The sequence below is a fragment of the Callospermophilus lateralis genome, chromosome 1 (genome assembly GCF_048772815.1).
Source record: "Callospermophilus lateralis isolate mCalLat2 chromosome 1, mCalLat2.hap1, whole genome shotgun sequence".
Classification (NCBI taxonomy): domain Eukaryota; kingdom Metazoa; phylum Chordata; class Mammalia; order Rodentia; family Sciuridae; genus Callospermophilus; species Callospermophilus lateralis.
This window is the reverse complement of record NC_135305.1, coordinates 192,343,485-192,363,792: the sequence shown is the minus strand read 5'-3', so window position 1 is coordinate 192,363,792 and position 20,308 is coordinate 192,343,485. Positions and strand designations below refer to the sequence as shown.

General features: G+C 33.0%; 1 protein-coding gene across 1 annotated transcript in view; it reads right to left on the bottom strand.

Moving 5' to 3' along the window:
* Positions 1-2,410: 2,410 nt before the first annotated feature.
* Positions 2,411-20,308, bottom strand: part of Cmc1 (C-X9-C motif containing 1) — a 68,564-nt gene continuing 50,666 nt past the window's right edge. The window contains exons 3-4 of the mRNA XM_076843063.1: positions 5,544-5,634; positions 2,411-2,603 (exon numbers count right to left, since the gene is read on the bottom strand). Coding sequence (XP_076699178.1) covers positions 2,483-2,603; positions 5,544-5,634 — 212 coding nt within the window. The 3' untranslated portion in view covers positions 2,411-2,482. The remainder of the gene's footprint in view (positions 2,604-5,543; positions 5,635-20,308) is intronic.

Genomic DNA, 20,308 nt, shown 5'->3' with positions numbered 1-20,308 from the left:
TGGAAGTGGATGTGAAATAATGTCCTTGCTTATATACTACAAGGTCTGGTACTGATTGTTAGTTGTTAATTTGATTCGTATAACAGACATTTGTCTTGTTAAATTGACTTTGAGTGGACAAAATTCCCTCCAAAAGACAGTGATGATAGCAATCAAACAGGTATGCTATTCTTACTAAAGTCTAATGCACATTTAGCACTTAAACTATTAAGAACAGTCATTGAATTACTTCTTACTAAAGTCTTACGCACATATAACACTTAAACTATTAAGAATATCAGTGATGTTCTTAATAGTTCAAGTGTTAAATGTGCGTAAGACTTTAGTAAGAAGAATTAATCAAAAATATTTTACCCACAGAAAATTTTAAGTATATCATCTGTTCTCATTAAGATTCAAAAAGAAATGATAAAATTGGCCCATTTGTGGCTTACAATCTTTTTAAAATGGAAACTTTTATGTCAATCTCTTATAATAACTAAACACTCCAAAAATTTTAGATTTCTTTTTGTAAGAACCGAGTTCAACACATCTATAACCCAACAATATAAAGAGAACACAAATAATAATAAAAAAAGCTACATTTCCTTCCTCTTATTAGTTTGAGGTAGAATTTATTTCTCTGAAAGGAAGATTCTTTTATTGACTATCTGCCAAAATGGAACTGAATTCACATGTAGAGTAGTGACATACCTATGTGGAACATTAGAAAATAAATAGTAAATTCATTGAATCATGTGGAGGAAAGTTATGATCTTTATCCAGAAAAGCTACTTGGAAAAGGTAAATTTTAAAGGGTAACATCCTATGAATTATCACATACAGATGGAATATAAACAAAGGTACCAGTAAGCAAGCAAAGTACAACTGCCTCAGTCCAATAAGTAGACTTGAGTGTGATGAGGCATGAATAAAGTCTCCAATGAATGGTTCATTTTTGCTATGAGAAAGAAGGATGAGTATACTGTATAATTTGTCTAGCACCTATGGAGGATGTGACATCTATATAAGCTAATTTTCCACATAAAATTGAAGTTGTCTTGTGCAACGCCCTGGATTTGATCCCCAACACCAACAACAAAAAAATTTGAAGTTGGCTACTTTAATTTTCATTAAAATAGTCACAGACTGTATATTTCTTCCAGCCTCTGTAACTGTTTTGCCTTTTCTCCATTTGAGTCATTTTAAAGAGAGAAAAAGAATGACAGTCCCGTGCTTTAGGAAATGTATCAGTATCAGAAGGTGAACAGAGGAATATAGGCTTATTAGCCCCTATTCTGTGTGGACTCCAGATTTCGATATTTGCTTTATTTTTGTCTGTTCTACTAATCTCCCTGCTTTTGATCTGCAGCCTGGGAAAAGTGTAGTTCCTTGCATTTCAAATAAGAGTAAAATCATTCTTTGAGTGGTTAACTTAAGAGTATGAGTAAAGTGGGAACTTGAACATCCATTGATTGTATTGCATTTAAATCATTAAGTCCTTTTTTTTCCCCTAAGTCAGCTATTTCATGGGATTGGGACCAAAGTTAAATCTTGTTTTGTAATTAAATTTCTGGTTTTGATTTTAATGAGGACTATGTGGAAACAGAAAATTTACTTATCTGTAAACTGGTTATAGTGGCTGTGGTACACAGCTAATAGCTCCTGGGGTTGTAGGTGGGGGGGATGACTTTTTAATATAATATCAGCCTGGGCCCAAATTATGGCATTGGGACAGAAATTTATTACACTACTTTCTGAGTCCACTATTTTAAAAGGTGTTTATTCATCCTAAGGATGAGTTTTTAAAAAGAAAAAGTATTTTCAATAATCAAGTTAACATAATTAACTTGATCAAAAAACAATTTCAGGGAAAAAATCCATCAAAGAATGTAAATAAAATACATATATATACTTATCTATGCTTTCAGATAAGCCTTACTACGTAGTACTAACACTACCAATTAGAAAGTGTTTACCACATCTGGAGCACTGTCCCATACAAGATATACACTTGCTATATTCAACAAATTCTCACAATAGCTTTTGAGATTCACTTTGACAGTTGCAAATAGTCAATAGGTTGTAAAACTTCAATATTCTGGTTCCTAGCCATTGTGCTATACTGCTTAGTTATTATCAACACCTTTAAAGGTTTCTGCTTTCATTTAATACTTTGATCCCTATGATTAGCTTTTTCCCTATACGATGGAAGAAGGTAAAGTCCATGTGGAACTCTGGATATCATTAGCACTGTTCATAGAACTATAATTGTGGAAAAGCTTGTGAAAAATTCAGAATGATCAGGAAAACCATATTTCATTCCAGTATTTACTCCCATCCCATATTTAATAAATCAACTTTGAAATAATGATCTTTATTTCTTATAAATTATTATTTTCATAATTAGAATAAAGCAAACACATTCGAGTCCATTATTTCAGATGATTTATATTATAAAAGACTTTTGTGAATATGAGATTCCTGTCATTTTAATATTTGTCTACATGCTTGTAGGTAGCCTCTGTAGCCTTTTCTTAGTAGGAATTCCAGTTTTTCTGAATTCTTCCCTTTCCTTCAGGTATTCCATTTTGCATTCTTCATAAAAAGCTGGATCATTGTAGCTACAAGAAGGAAATGAAAATCTCAATTTTAATTATAAGCAGTAAACAATGATATTCAGATATCTAGTACATCAGGTTCAATCTTCAGAAGCAGACTTTTACTTCTAAGTAAACTTTTATATATTGGTCACAAATTCAGTGTGAACATTAAGTTATCAAATTAATGAAAACATAGACCTAAAGATTCTATTTTTAACTGTACATATTAATATAAAGATTCTTTTATACAGGGTACTATCACAGATTTGAGCAATGAGAAGCACAGCTCCTATCCTCAAAGAACCTATGATATTACAGGGCAGACAAGTGAAGACTGAACTACAATTAAGTGTAAAAACTGTTGTGACAGATACAACCCAGGATACCACAGAAACATGAGGAAGAAGTCATGAAGAAATGCTTAAGATGAATTATGTAGGACCAACAGAAATCCATATAAATGGCACACAGATGAGGAAAAGCTGGGATGCATGAAGAATGCAAGGTGACTGCTACCACTACAGTGGCTTACACATAGCAGAAAAGGCCTGATACAAGCATGGAATGTTCAAGGCCAAATAATTATGGTCCACTTATACCACACAAAGAAATTAAAATCTATCCTGAAGGCAACAGAACATGATGAACAGAAAATTTTGTGTCTTTGGATGAATCTGACAGCATATTGCAGATAGGCTAAAAGGCAGCAGCAAGGTTAGAATCAGGAGTAATCCAGGCAAGAATGAATGAGGGCCTAGGCCAAATGAGCAGCTGTAAAAATGAAAAGGAAAAATTAGATTTGGTGAGACACAGGAACTCACCAATTAGAGTTAGCAGACAACTCTCTAATTTACAAAGACCCATGATGTGGGTAGAGCGAAAGGGAGTCAGGTTCAGTTTGTTATCTGAAGAAAGCAGAAAAATTTCATTATAAGTGATTTAATCCATGGGTACAAACTGAACTTCCTCAGAATTAAAAATGAGAGGAGAACCCAGGGAAATATGGACTCTAAGCAGTAGGTTAAGGGAAAAAAAGATTGGGAAGTACAAAGAAATATTTGAGAATCAAAAGATCCAAACAATAGAAGTGATTGCTAGAGAAAGGTCAAGTCCAAGAGCACTATTTGTTTGAGTTTTTAGGAATAAGATTTCCGTAGAGTCAGGGCAGAAATCAGATCACAGTGTGTCAAGGAATAAATGAAGATGAGGTAGAAATAAAGGAGCACAAACCATTAACATTTCAAGATGTCATTAAGAATAGTGGTTACATTCATGGAATGTCAAATAGTAATTAACAAAGCAGAGAATTTCTTACTCAAAGATGACACAATATTTCTTGAGTATTCTGGATCTAAAGTAAAATTTCTCTTAATAACTTTCCATTTACATCCTTTGTTTCTTTCACTGCTTCTCTCTCTTCTAAACCAACAGAAGCAGTTGCCTCTCTCTAGACCCCTTCCCCAGATCCACTGGAACCTATTATTTCCTGTTTTTAGCAGATGTGAAATAAAATTCCCATGATTAATATTCAGGTAACAAAATAAATACCAATCTAATAACAAGTACAGATCAATAAGAGCTAACATTTACTGAGTACCTAGTACACTAGGCACCGGGGTAAATGTGTTCATATAGAGTATTTCACAATCACTCCAGGAGAGGCATCCCTTCTCACAGTGAGGGATCTTGTCCAAGTTTACAAGGTTAGCTAAACTCACTGATTCAGAAGCTGAGCTCAGGATGCCTCAGGCTGCCCTCTCTGCAGTCTGTGTTCCTGTCTACTCTGCTCTAGAACCAGTCCATTTGGAGGGTGGGATAATGTGTCAAGGTAATTATTATGATGACTGAACTAGAGGTAAAAAATTCTTCATCAATATATAAAACAAGTTCAGACACATGAAGTTTAAGTGATTATTTATTAAATATCTCTTAGATGCACCAGCAACAAAATTGGAAGAACAATACATCAGAGAATGAATTCTTTTACAATAAAGGGCTTAGTACTGTTTCTGGCCCAGATGTAAAAAGCTGCTATTGATATTAACTTGAGAAAAAATGAATATTAAGTGTTTCCTCATCTATAAATGTACAGATGAGTTTAGATCATCTTTACAGTCTCATCTATAGCATTCTAAACCTGTAAGTTTATGTACATGTAATTTGTTATTTTAAAAATATGGGATTCAGATCATTATTATTTTATTTAGTCCCCTAAGAAAGATCAAGCCATACTGACATATACATATAGTTCAGAGGCTTGAAAAGCAGAGTATAAAAGTAAATAAGAGCTTGCCAAAATTAAGATCTCACAACTATCAATAGTACTTTCTAATATATTCTTAAATATTATCTGTCAATAATGTGGATAATAAAACAGAGATAAAACAGAAAGCACCTGCATGCATATTTTCACTTCAGGTCTAAAGGAACTACAATGAGATATTGGTGAATATAACATTAAAATGCTATTTAAAAATTGATTAAAAAAATCTAAATTTTGTGTTTTTCATGTGATTTATTATAATTCTATAAGTTAAAATTATATAAATCACAATATAAAGATATTCTAAATTCAGTTTCTTCCTGCTAGATGAAATAAAAAAAATCAGTCTATACTGAATTCTATAAATCAACCTGTTGACAAAAAGAGATTTGTTAGATGTTATGCTAAGTTATATATTTTTGTTTGCTGACATTTTTAATCAGACACAATGTTGACAGACAACTTGAAAAAATCGTTTAACAAATATGCAAGGTTTTTTCCTTTTGGAATAAATTTTCAACATACTACAATTTTAGATTCAGCCAAAAAGGTGAAGAATTTGGTTAGGGGAGGTACAGAATGTATTACCTGTAATGAGTTAAGTAACACACTCTTACACACACACACACACACACACACACACACACACACAAACACTGAAGTAACTACTTACTAAAAACACTGAAGTAACTACTTACTAAGCAGTTAGACATTCTTTCAATGCAGAATTTTCTTTCTGGCATTTTACTACCATGAGGATTCCAGAGTCCTTGCAACATTTTGTAAAATCTGAAATTTAAAAATTGGAAACAGAAATATAATTTGTAATTATATCAATAAAATTTTTAATAGTTCTAAATTATTAACAACATTACATAAACTGTGCCTTGCACATAGTACGTGTTCAACAAAAGACATGCACACTAATAAAAGGCAGAATAAGTTGACTATTGTTCACTTTGTAGAAATAAATGATATTTGAGATAAGAGAGACAGAACATCTGAGGTAAAGGTAAGAAAGAATGTAGATTCTCAGAAGCATTTCTAGTAGGGAAAGGGCATATTCTAGGGGAATTAAATACTTACGGAGTCAAAGGGAAATTGTTTCTAGACACTGATGTCCAGGCTTAATATATCTTCTCAGTACATGACAGAGGTGGTGGATCCCAACCTGATGGCATCAAAGGATCCCCTTTCTCTTAAATAAGCTAGTAATGGTACCGTAACTTCTAATATTTCATTCTCAAGTCAACTCTTGATTCCCCAGAAATTTCAAATGGTTTTCTGTTAGATTCCCATTCCAGTATCTTACCTTTTAAATTGCACTAACATCTTTGGTATCTGTCTTTTCAGGATTATCAACTTAAGTTTGGCACCATATTCTACCCACAGTTGGCCACTTGCTACTCTGTCTTATAGCTAGGTCAGAATCAATCCTACTATCCTTTCCACATTACAGTGTGCTTTTGCTTGTAGCCATCTTCCTGGACTATTCTGGCCCTTTCTTCTGACACTGACTGATCCAATTCTAGGCTGTGCTACCTCTAATCTGCTTGCTATCAAGTAATCAGCCATTTCCATTTCAGATTGTAAAACACGACATCAGTCTCACAAAGAAGCTGTAGACCAAAAGGAAAAAAAAATTCCTTAATATCTTTTATAACTTTACATAATCAAGATTTCCCTCATTCCTTGAGTTATGCATTATCCTTCCAGTTACTGAGGAACATAAATTACTCAGGATTTTCAAAACACAGACAGGAAACTTTAGAAATCTCCATGAGCTACATACCTATAATAAGTAACAAAAATTTTTTTACAACAAAAATTTTTTTACAAAAGTAACAACAATTTTTTGGTTGTTTAAATTGTAAACAACCAAAAATGACTGAGATTTGTTAAGTGTGTAAAAAACTCATTAGAAGGACTTTACCAGAACAAAAGCACTATAGCATAGATGTGTACCCACAGCAACCTAACTACACTCGGCAAAAAAAAATATGGAATAGGAACAAGGTCAAAGGATGCAAGAAATGATTTGAATTCAAATAATTTAATGTGCATGATAACATGTGTGATATGTACTATTCTCCTTCACAGTCACACAGAATTAGCTCCTATTGCTTTTCTTGTTCATATAATGTTAGCACTCCCACCATTTAATTTCATTCCCGAGCCAGCCTGTTAGATTTAACTTCATTGAATATCTTCTTTCCCAACTATAAATGCTCCTGTGCAGATAAGCCAGGCATACAGGCCACAACAATCCAAGGGAAATTCCTTCATATCCTTCAAGTACAAACTTACTACAACTCCAAAGGCAATTCACTTTCAGTGGAAACACTAAGGAGCAGTCACATGGCTATCAAAAAGTCCATTAACTTTCACTCTGGAATTCCTCTCTTTTCCTACATGTTAATTTTTCTACTTCCAATGCCACATCAAAATGTTAAGATTATCTCCCAAATAAAAGCATGTGCAATACTCAAAGGAAATGTATACACAAAGTTAATCCAGAATTGACTAAATTGGCTAAACCCTTCTTTAAGAGAACTGCCATGTTTGGTAGTGGTGATAAACAAGGAGGAGGATTCCTCTGTACCACCTTACCCTTACTGTCATCTTGTTATACCTACTTAGGAGACAGATAATAGCATCGTGAATGCTGCCTAAAGAAAATATCCTAAAGACAGCAGAATGAATCAGACATAACTTTCCTTTGCTCATATATGAATACAAGACCAATATAACTCCACATTATGTATAAAGACAAGAAAGGGATCCTAATTGGACCGGGTTGTACTCCGTGCATGTACAGTATAAATAAATTCTACTGTCATCTAAAAACAACAAAGAAAAAAAAATATCTTAGCTGACTAAACTTCAGTCCTTTTCTGGAAAGCAAATACAATGACTGTATCAAAAGTCTACCTTTTTAGTCAAAAAAAGAATGCTGGAACTTGAGACCAGTATGTTAAGTGAAATAAGCCAAATTCAGAAGGTCAAGAGTCACATGTTTTCTCCCACATGTGGAAGCTAGAAAGGAAAAAGGAAAAGAAAGTTGTGGGCGGGGGTCAGTCTCATGAAAACTGAAGGGAGATTAGTAGAGGAAAGAAATAAGGAAGAGGGAGAGGAGAAGGGAAAGGGGAAATTATGGAGAATGATATTGGCTAAATTATATTGTTATATTGTGTGTATACATGAAAATGTAACAATTCCCACCATTACATACAATTATAATGCACCAATAAAACTGTGGGGAAAAAGATGTTTTCCCTAATATTAATAAAAATGCCATTATTAGGAAACTGATGGAAGATAGTATTTATGTGTTCTGATCACACTAAAGGCATAGCCTATATATTTTCACACTTGTCCAAATCTCTTCTGGAGTAATCGTGACTGACCCGAAGCCTCAAGCTGTTTATAAGGTTTTTGTCATTTGTTTAGGAACCAGATTTTTAATGAGGATTCTTCTTTCATCCTACATTAGCATATATTCATATAATAGTGATGTTGCTAATTCTGCAAACTGATTTGTAAAATGGTATTCTGAAACAATTCTTACAATTAAAATGCTTACATCTTTCAATTTTATGTTAACTGTTAAAGAAAATGTACAATTGACTCTACCAAAAATTTATTTAGTTGCCATTAAACACTATGAAAATAAAATTTCATTCAATTAAATATAAGGCAGTGAAAATAAGTATCAGTAAAGAGTAACAGTAACAATGTGGAGAAAGTGTTAAGTTATTCTAAGGCTTAAAGGAATGTGTACTCAAGATCTTTTCTCTATAACATATCAAGAATGTGAAATTCTGTGTTTTTCTTTTGTACAACCTTCATTTCTCTCAAAGAAACTACTTAATACTACATAATAAAGCATTTTTAAAGCCATTCTTTGGATATAATAAAATTTGGATTAAAAACATCTATAATAGAAAGTTTAATCTATTATAACAGGCAAAAATAATCGTTCATATTGCAATTAGATACTAGTAAAATAAAATTTCCAGTTTACTATTTGAAAAAAATTTATAATAATGTAAAAATTATGTTAAAAAACTATGTAAAAGCAATACCAAAATAATGAATTGAAATTAATTGTGTTTTAAGTCAATTTATGGTACGTCTGAATATTTTTTAAAATATTTATTCTTAAGTTTTAGGTGGGCACAATATCTTTATTTTACATTTATGTGGTGCTGAGGATCGAACCCAGTGCCTTGTGCATACTAGGTGATCACTCTACCACTGAGCCACAACTCCAATCCCTATTTTTTAATATTTAAACATATTATAATATTTAATTATAAGCTTCCTTAATTAAGCCAAAGATAAGTACTTATCAAGCAACAACTCTGCGTGAAACAAGAAATATTAGACAGCCACTTCATCTTTTACATTTTTCTCTGCACTTAGTGAGTTTTACACAACATATTATTTTGCAAATACAGTTATCCAGTTAGATATAAAGCATTCATTGAGAAATGAGTTTCAAAAGATCCCAAGTTTTTAAAAAATCCCCATTATTTCATGTCTCTGACTAGAACCACTGTTTATAGATATCTCCCTTGTGATTTTTTTAAATGAACTTTTTTCACAACTATCTTTAGATATAGCACTTATCTGTAACTTATCAGTAGCTTTCTTTCCTTAACCAGTATTGCTTAAATGCTTATTTTTTCCCACATTACAAAAGGCAAAGATTTATCTGGATATAATGTAGAAATTTTGCACACAAGTCATAAACAATATTTCCAAGACTACACCAACACCACAGTGGCTTTTGTCTTTAAATTAGGAATGTCAAATTAAGTGAAACATATTTAGGAGGTTCTGCTTATTAAAGCTCATGGCAAGGTAAATTTCCAAATCATCCAAATTCATAACATATCCTTTACAAATGAAAATCTTGAAAACTTGGACTGGAACCACCATTTGACCCAGTTATCCCACTCCTTGGCTTATACCCAAAGGACTTAAAATCAACATTCTCCAGTGGCACAGCTACATTAATGTTTATAGCAACTCAATTCACAACAGCCAAGCTATTGAACGAACCCAGGCACCCTTCAACAGATGAATGGATAAAGAAAATGTGACATATATATACACACACAGTGGAATATTACCCAGACATAAAGGAGAATGAAATTATGGCATTTGCTGGTAAATGGATGGAACTGGAGAATATCATGCCAGTCCCAAAAATCCAAAGGCCGAATGTTCTCTCTGATATATGGATACTAACCCATAACAAAAGAGTTTAGAGAGGAAAATTATAGAAATTCACTGGATTAGACAAAGGGGAATGAAAGGAAGAGAGTGGTGAAAGGAATAGGAAAGACAGTTGAATGAATCGGACATAACTTTCCAACACTCATATATGGAATACATGACCAGTATGATTCCACATCATGTTCAACCACAAGAATTGGATCAAAATTGTAATGCAATGCACCCCATCTATGTATAATATGTCAAGATACACCATAATGTCATTTATATCTAAAAATAACAAATAAAAAAAAGAAAATCTTATGTACAAAACTCTCCCTATATGAAACTGGATAAGAATAAAGTATTTTACTTTATTATGTATTTATAAATGTTTAAATTATTTTAAATACTTAAATAATTTTATTTATTATATACTTATTTATTTATTGGTGCTAGGGATTGAAAACCCAGGAGCAATCTATTATTGAACCCAGGGGCACTCTTAACACAGAAGTTCTAAATTTATATATGGTAGTTTATAAAACTATAAAACAATAAAAAGTCTCAGTCTTTTATTTTTTTTATTCTGATATAGGGGATCCCTAAATTGCCAAGGCTAGTCTCAAACTTGTGAACCTCCTGCCTCAGTCTCCCCAAACACTGGGATTTTAGGCATGCACCACCACACTTAGCTAGAAAACTACTTTCAACATAATGTATGAAAGATCTTTTGATCAGTATTGAATCAGAAATAGCTTTAAAAATATAAGACTAAAAATGATACAATTTGGGCAGAATCTGGGTGCCAACATCTAGTAAAATTTCCTTTCAAAGGTGTATGTAATCTTAAATTTGTAATATAAATTTAAATCCAAAATTGAATTTTCTCAAGTAAGGTTATCTTTTTATGTGAAGATTTCTGTAGTGAGAAGTCTAATGTCAGTCCCTGGAGACAATGCCTAAGTGCTGTCTCAGTAATCATCATCCCTTCTGGAGGTTGTAAAGCACAAAGTGCCTGAAGACAACAGACTTCTTCATTGCATTGATAGCTTTAAAAACATTTCGGTTTTTGAATATAAATATGATACTGCAGATGAGAAAGTGTCAAATCATGATATTACCTTAATGTTTAAGAACATATCCATTTGGAAGTATTAAATCAGCTTTTTCTTTACTTTCCAAAGTAGAGCACAAAAGAAAAAAAAAAATCACCTACATTCCTGTCTTCACAATGCAACAAAAGCTAACACAGTTGATATGTACAAGGCACAGTCCAATGAGTTAATTAATATTTTATATGTATTAGCTGATTCAATAAATTATGTTCCCATATTCTTTCTGTACTCTATTAGAGATTCATAGACATTCAGTCATTCAATCTCCATTTTCAAAGTACTTACTTTGTGCCTACCACTGTGCTAGTTTGGAGGTTTCCATACTGAACAAGACAAAGGGTTCCTGCTGTGGGAATTAACAAAATCCCTGAGGCAGACAGGTAATTAAAAAGTGCTAATAGTTGAGTTTCATACCTACTCTGAAGTGTAGGGAAGTGGGGGTGAAGGGGTAGAAATACAGAATGGGCACCCCAGACATATTCAAGAGAAACTTCCCACATGCAGCATTTTTTTTTTTGGGGGGGGGTGGTATTTGGAATTAAGACCATGGCCTCATACATGCTATGCCAAGTGCTCTTAACACTAAGCTACATCCCCAGGCCTTTTTCTATTTTATTAATTTCTTTAGGTACCGGGGATTTAACCTAGGAGCAATCTACCACTAAGCTATATATCTTTTAGCCCTTTTTATTTTGAGACAGGGTCTTGCTAATTTTCCCAGGCTATCCTCAAATTTGGGATCCTCCAGCCTCAGCTTCCTGAATAGATGGGATTATAAGCCCCTAGGAAGTACTTTCAACTAAGATCTATATAGTGTGTGGCTAAAGAGGAAGAAGAAGAGTATTCTGGACAAAGGGACAAACACAGGAAAGAGGACTGCAGATGAACAGGCCGGGTACGTTATAGGGAATAATTCAGAATAGTTGCAACATCCATTGTTAGGTTGTGTGTGTGTCCATGTGCACGTGGTGGACATGAAGTAAAAAAGGAAAGACATGCATCAAAGGTGACCTTCAGATGGTGTTAAAATGTTTAGGCTTTTATCCTAAGGGCAATGGAAATCCTCAGAAGAGTTTTTAAAACTGGAATAGCACCATAATATTTTCTTCTGCAGAAAACCAGAGAGTAGACAGGGGAAACAGGACTCAATGTAATAATAAAACTGGTTAAGAAGTTAGTACAATAACCCAAGCAAGAGATGGCAAAGAGGCTAAAATGGCAGAGGAAGTGGGAATGGACAGAAACGGATGAATACAACTGAAATATGAGAGAATTAACAGGAGTTAGAATATAATTAATCATGAGGGTAATAGATGTCAGAGTTAAGGAGAACTTTTAATAATTTTGTTGGATGCCTAACAGCAGTTTGAAGACACAAAGACTAGAAAATCAATCAATCAAAAACACTGATATATGTAGAATACACGCACATCAAAAAAATAAATATATGATCTTGCTGATTTGGTTGGAACTAGTGGAGGAAAATGAATACAGATGATGATGAGTTTAGGCCTCGTTCAGCTAGAAGGCCTGTGAAACATCCAAATGGTGTTGTCCAGTAGGTATAGGCCATGCATCTGAAGCAAGTGGGAAGATGCTGTTTTGATACTGCAAGGATGAATGTCATGACTCCTTCCTTCTCAAAGGAAAGAAGGGAGGGAAGGAGGGAGGGGGAAGTTGATATAATTCTAATAAAAATGCATTCTATTTTGCAATTGTCAAATAGATTAATTGTATCTTTGTAGAAAGCTAAGAAACAATATAAAACAGTGATCTTATTTTCCCTTATCTTGACACAGTTTATTTCACTGTAGGCATTACTGCATCATGATTTGTTAATTATAGAATAATGGAACTGCATAGGATGATGCAACAATCAGATAACCTTCATTATTACATCATTTTTCACTTAATTCTGTAATGTACATCATTCATGAAGATTAAAAAAAGTAGTTTTTCAATTTTTTTAGCTTTCATTCAACATACTTGAGATGTGAGGGTTTTTTCCTTTCCCCCCCATTTTCTGCCTATGTTAGGCAGAATAATAGCACCTGCAGATATTCAAGTCATAATTCTTGGAACGTGTGAATATATTAGGTTTCCTGGCAAATAGGAATTAAGAATGCAGATAGAATTAAGGTTGATAATCAGAAGACCTTAAAATAGGGAGATTATCCTAGATTATGTGGGATGGCCCCAAGTCATCACTAAGGTCCTTAATAGTGAAAGAGAGAGGAGAGAGAATATAATAAGATATAATGGTGGCAGCAGAGTGAACAGAGATGACTATCTTGCTGGTTTTAAAGATGGAAGAAGGGGGACACCAGTCAAGAAATGCAGACATCTCTAGAAGGTGAAAAAGGCAAAGAAACTCTTTCACAAAGTTTCCAGAAAGGAACACAGCTCTGCCAGTATCTTGACCTTAACCAGTAAGACCTGTCAGAATTTGGAACTACAGAATATAAGAAATACCATAAATGTGTATTGTTTCAAACTGCTGATCTTGTATGATTTGTTATAGTAACAATATGAAACAAATACATTTCCATAATGAAAAAAATGACCAGAATATGTTTCACAATTATTAGATGAGCTAGAAGAATATGAAGACACGAAAACAGCACTCTGGACTTAAATGATAGTAAAATTGCACGTAAGCACATAGTCACAGACTTTGAATCTTCAACTAACAATATCCTTAATGAGTTTTCTCAAAATCAGGAACTGAAAAGTGAGTAATATAATTTTAAGGACAAAAGGAAGTATGGTATGCTCATCCCATTAATCATTCAACAGAAGTGACTTTTTATACAGCATTATATAACTAAAAACAGTACTATCCCATTACGCTTGAAGGACATATGCAGTATTCATCCATCTTTTATGTTCTCTGTGTGCTAAAATGCACTTGATCAAAATGTTGAAGGCAGGTGTATAAACAAAGGTGATTAGAAGTATATAGGATTTATAGCATTTATAAATCTAAAAATGAAAACATGTTAAAATTATGGGGTAAAAAAGATAGACATCACTTCAGCAAAATTGAGCCATAAATGTTTTTTGAAAATATCAACACATTTTAAAGATGCAAGTACCAGAAAAACAGGCTTAATGGTAAACTAGAATCCATTAGAGATACATTTTAAATCTGAAATTACAAAATAGATATAGTCCAAGTTCATGAGAAGCAGCCAGTTGGATTCAAAGGACACTGACCAATTTAAATATAATTCGTTCTAAACAAGAAAAACATGGAATAAAATTTGGGGCTTATTATGATTAAATCCTTATTAAAATTTCTAAAGACAGTATACCTTTATTCTTTTATGAGTTATCTGTGAATAATTTTGAAATATAAAACTAAATAAATGGTGTCCACCAGATGCCTGTTTTTTCTGGGATAGTTTCAATTAAGGAAAGCTTCGTCACCAATGCCAAATGCTAACATGTTTTTCTAAAATGAGAAGAGAAAGGCACCCATCAGCTTTTATGATAAAACTTGTAAACATCATATTGCTATCCAGAAATATCTCTGAGGGCTTGGGATGTAGCTCAGTAATACAGCATTTGCCTAGCATGCAGGAGTACTGCAACAGAATAAAATAAAATACAAATCAGAAATATCTCTGATTCACATAATACCAAGGAAGAGATTGGCATTAACAAAAGTCCTTACTTCTTATGTCTGATACATTAAACACAGCTTGCATTTTCATTTCTAGGATGGTTATTCCCTTTAATCAAGTGGTCATTAAATATCCTAACTTCCTAACTTCAGTGTATTTGTTTATAATATGTTGGTAGACACACATGAAGGAATTCAATACTATCAAGTAGTTGTGTCTATGACATGTCAACTTAGGTTAGCAGTCCTCTAGAAGTATACTGTGCAACATGACACCAGTCACACATGGCTAGTGAACACCTGAAATATGGATAATCTGAATTGTACTATATTGCTAAGTATAAAATATATAGTGGGTTTCGAAAACTTATGATAAAAAGAGGAAAGCAAATAATTTTATAATAATTAATGTTGAAAAGATATTACTTTGGATATGTTACCAGATTAAATAATATGCTGACATTAATTTTACCTTTTAAAATTAATTTCTTATCTTAAAGTGTGATTAATATATTTTTAAAATTATATATTTGGCTTGCATTATATTGTCCCAGAAAATTTTCTGTGATAATGGAAATGTTCTTTGCACTTTCCAATAATGTAGCCACTAGTCACATGTGGCTTCTAAGTACCTGAAATATGACTAATGCAATTGAAAAAATTAAACTTTTCATTTTAATAATTGTTAATTAAATTTAAATAATCATATGAGTCTAGTGGCTACCATATTAGACAACACAGCTGTAGACTTTTCTTTTTTAATATTTTTTAGTTGTCAATGGACCTTTATTTTATTTATTTATATGCAGTGCTGAGAATCGAATCCAGTGCCTTGAACATGCCAGGCAGGCACACTACCAGAGATATAGACATTTTTAGTTCCTTACACTTAAGGTGAAATACAAACAAGCAGCTGGTGACGATGTGGCTCTTACTTGACTCCATCATCGTTTTAGGCTTTAGCTTTTCTTTATCTTCTTTAGTTTTCCTTAAAGCATATTTTTTTATCCATTCATCATTTTTTAAGTCTATTAAAATACCTAATCAAAATAAAATGCTTAAAGAAATAAAACCTAAAGTACTAAAAATAATCATTCAGGAAAACTTTTCCTGCGTGGTATTCAACAAACAGCTGAATAAATAGATAAGTGAACCAAATGAATGACTGTTCAATTTATAATTCTGATTTCCTACCAGACTTGAGTTAACTTGCTCTTATATTTTAAAATATGGTTTTATTTAATAATCTCTCCCATTATTCTTATCTAATTTCTTTGACATAGATCTAAATTTTTGACAATGCTGTTTATCATCATCATTTCTTCAGTTCAGCTCAGGTTGTTTTCAGAATTTATCCAAAAACAAAATTCAGAACAAACAAGCAAAAATCTGTAACAAAAGCTTCAGGGTTCCATGGAAATTAAATGTGAGGATGATAGTTGGACTCATTATTTCAATTTATTAGAATATAAATTTAATAAGATTAAAATGTTATTCCTACAAGGAGTACTTAGTACATAGTACTTGGAACATAGACAATTCTGTTCAGGAAAGTCAAAGATCAAAGAAGCATTAGTAATTCTCAATAGGGTCTTAAGTAATTTTTAATTTATTTCTCCATTAGAAACAATCATCTTAATTCAGGTGGCCTTTTTCTTGTTTTTCCCATTTTTCCATGTAACTTCATTACTATTTTTTTCAAGCATTTTGAAGTGCCAATAATAAAGCATTAACAGCAACATGATTTATTTATACTGAATGTTACTATGTGCCTGGCACAATACTAAGTACTTTATTATTTATTAGCTCACACAAATTTTACAGCACCATTAAATAGGCACATTATTACCTTCATTTGCCAGAAGAAGAAACTGAGTTTTAAATAGGATGTATTTCCAAGATCACATAATGTGGCATACAGACTAGCTTAAAACCAGGCCTAAAATTAACTCAAATGAACTACATATAAGTATAATGACCCCACTTAATCCTTTCTATGATCAGAACCCAGGAAAAACTCTATATTTACTAGAAAATTCTATGCTCAAATAGATACTAACTCAAGCCTGTTTTTTCATATGATATCACAAGATAGACCTGGCAAGCAAGGGGCAATGGCTCAGCACATTCTAATACTATCACAGGGAAAAATAAGGGAGAGATTATTGCTGATTTTTTGCTAATTGGCAACTTAGAAAACATCTAAAATAAAATAGCATTAGATACCTTAGCTCTCTGAATCTTATAAGCTGTTCTTCAGAATTCCTATAAATATAAGTATTTTAAATGGGAATTTTACACATTAGAAAGTGGCTTCTCCAAACTGAATACAATGGACTAAATTCTGTTTTTCAGATTTTAAGTATTACTAGAATTTTAAAGTACGTACACAGTCAGCACAGCACAGCCTAGTGTGGCTAAGCTAACCATCAAATTATCCTACCTTTTTAAAAGGACTGCATGAGATGCCTTAGTGTCTCAAATAGCAGGATCCTTAAGCATTATTAATGACTACAGAGGTGAGGGATTTAGAAGGTGTCAAGGCAAGACAATTATTAAGTGAATGAGTTTGGCTTACACCACATTTTTCTTGCATAGAAAAATCTCTGCTCCCCATAGTCTTCAATGTTTAAGGAAAAAAAAAAAAAAAACTACCTATGAATAGGTGGACACACTTGTGAATGCAGAGACTTCTGGGTTTCCTTGCCACCTCCCAGTGGGTGCTAGGTTTTTTCCCATTCCCTTCACCAAAAGGGGAAACAAAAGTAGGATGTTGTCAGTAACCAAGTAACAAACTAATCTGCTGTAGGGTTTTCATTTTTTTAAAAAATGCTTTTATTTTATTTATTTATTTATTTATTTTGCATTTGCAAGTGGTTTTACAGCCCATCCTGGGGATAAATAGAGGCATTCAGTATGGGCACTAATGCCCAGTGACAATTAAACAACACTTATCAAGTGTCCTGGAAAGGACCAGCTGCCTTGTTCTCATTTCTGCAATCTAAATGGTTGGAATGAGAAGGACATCAGAGGTCACTTTAAATTCTTAATTCAGAAAGTCCTTCCTGAATTTATTTAAACACTTGTGGTGATAGAAAATTCATAAAAAAAGTATCCAGTTCCAATTGGATGTGTGTTGGGGATGAGAAGAGATTACAGTTTGAAAAAAGCTAGAGTAAGTTTAATGCTGCCTCTTCATCTAATATTAGTAAAAACAACATTTGTATTTTCCTCTTGGCTCAGAGCCAGTCTGAACATTATTGACTTTTCTCTTCAATGGATGTGGGTGGTTTCTGTACCACCAACAAATCCTTGTCGTTTTCCATATAATATGATGTTTTAGAGGCTGGGGTTGTGGCTCAGTGGTAGCGTGCTTGCCTAGCATATGGGAGGCACTGGGTACAATCCTCAATGCAATATAAAAAAAAGTAAATAAATAAAGTTACTATGTCCAATTACTACCAAAAATGCTTTCTAAAAAATATGCTGGTTTATCCAATCTACCTATTTAACAACTTACTTTGAGACAGCTCAGTATCTGCCTTTATTTAAAAAAAAAAAAGTAGAATCCATAATGTTTTTCTAATTCAATCACAATAGAAATTGTAATCAATTCAAATATAAAAATAATGTAGTTGTATGTATGTGTGTATGCATGTATCTTAACAAAAATAAGTAAGTACATCCCCATTTATAGAGAACAACATCACTAGCCATTCCTCATCTGGTCTTCTCTCAGCTGAAATAAGAAATTTTTTTACAAAAGGGTGACTTTTGGTCATACCACCAAATCGAACATGGTTATACAACTACCCAAGTGGAAATACTGTACTATGAAATACTATACAGCCATTAAAAATGCTGACAGGGAATGATTTCCAAGACTTTTTTCTTTTGCCAAGATTAGGTTTCTGTAATTGCTCAGGCTGGCCTGGAACTCCTGGGCTCCAGTGATCCTTCTGCCTCAGCCTCCCAAGTACCTGGAACTACATATGCATGCCACTGCACCCAGTAATGTCCAGGATTTAAACTGAAAACAGTAAAGTGTATTATAAAATATTTTTGTTGCTGTTTAGAATACACACTACACATACATACACACACACACACACACACACACACACACACACACACACGCATACAATATCTGTGGAAAGAATATTTAAGAAACAGGTAATTGGTTATCTCATAGGAGGAAAGCTGGTAATCTAGGGGCCAAAAATTGAAAAACACGCTTGTTCTGGTTCTCTCTACCCCTTATGAAATGTTAAGAAAAAAGAAAGAAATAGTTCTAGATGAAGGGGAGGGGAAAGTGGAGTCCAGATAAGAGGAGTAGTGGCTTTCATGAGTGCAGCAAAAAAGCCAACAATCTATTTTTTCCCCACCCAGGGCCTTTTCCCTGAATTGTTACTTACCAACTAGGTGGGAAACCCCCAGCACATCTAAGCACTCCCCATTCATCACACTCTAGGGATGTTTCTGCATGTGTAGGTTAATTTCATTAAATGCTAATTGTTCCCAAATATAAATCTGAACATTGCTTTTTGCAAAATACATGGCTGCATGGGTCAGCAGACTATTCCCCTCATACCATTATCAAGTGAAAAGCACTATTCCAAGATAGAATGACACTATAAAATGTCACACTGTTGGCTTTCTTGTAATTTAACACGGTCACACCAACTGCCAAAATGGAAGAAATCTAACAGTGACAATACGTGCTACCTTCTTAGTAAATAGGTCCAAATTTTCAGTTTTAAGAAATGAAAAGGGGGGTTACTAACAGACAAGGTATACTAAATTTAATTAGATATTTAATAAGTATAGTATCCCTAGTTAACAAGGCAAAATGATCCTTTCAGTTCTGGCTACAGTTTTATTTAAAGACTTTACAATTTTACTACTTAAGAGCAAGTCCTATGGAGGTGTTATCTCACCATTTATATTTTCACAACACTTATGATATTGCTATCACACTCTTAAAATAAATGAAAGGCCCATGCCACATTTCAGGCCAATATAATGCTACAGACTCTATTTTTATTTCTGGAAATAAACATTAAAATAATTCTGTATTGCTCACTTCTTACATCAAAAAAAAAAAATAGTAAAACAGGTTTTGTTAAGTCCCAAGTATACTGGAAAAACAGATGTTTAATCACTTAGTTTTAAAATCAGGCATTAGAAAATACATCATTATAAAAATTCTTGACAACAATAGCATTTTATGACAAAATTATTATGCTATTAATTTTCTATTAAATTGTGATTTATTAGTCTTATACTTTAAAGATTAGTCTGTATATAGAATGAATTTAGTGGTGCATTTAATGAGACAAGAATGTAGAAGGATGAACATGAAAAGATTATTTTATATTGTAGTGCATGAGCTATTTGATAATTCTAACATAGTCCAAAAGAAAGCTTCTCTCTAGATTGATCATGGTTCACTTAACATCACTGAATATCTAATACCTCCAACTCAATTAATTCTCAC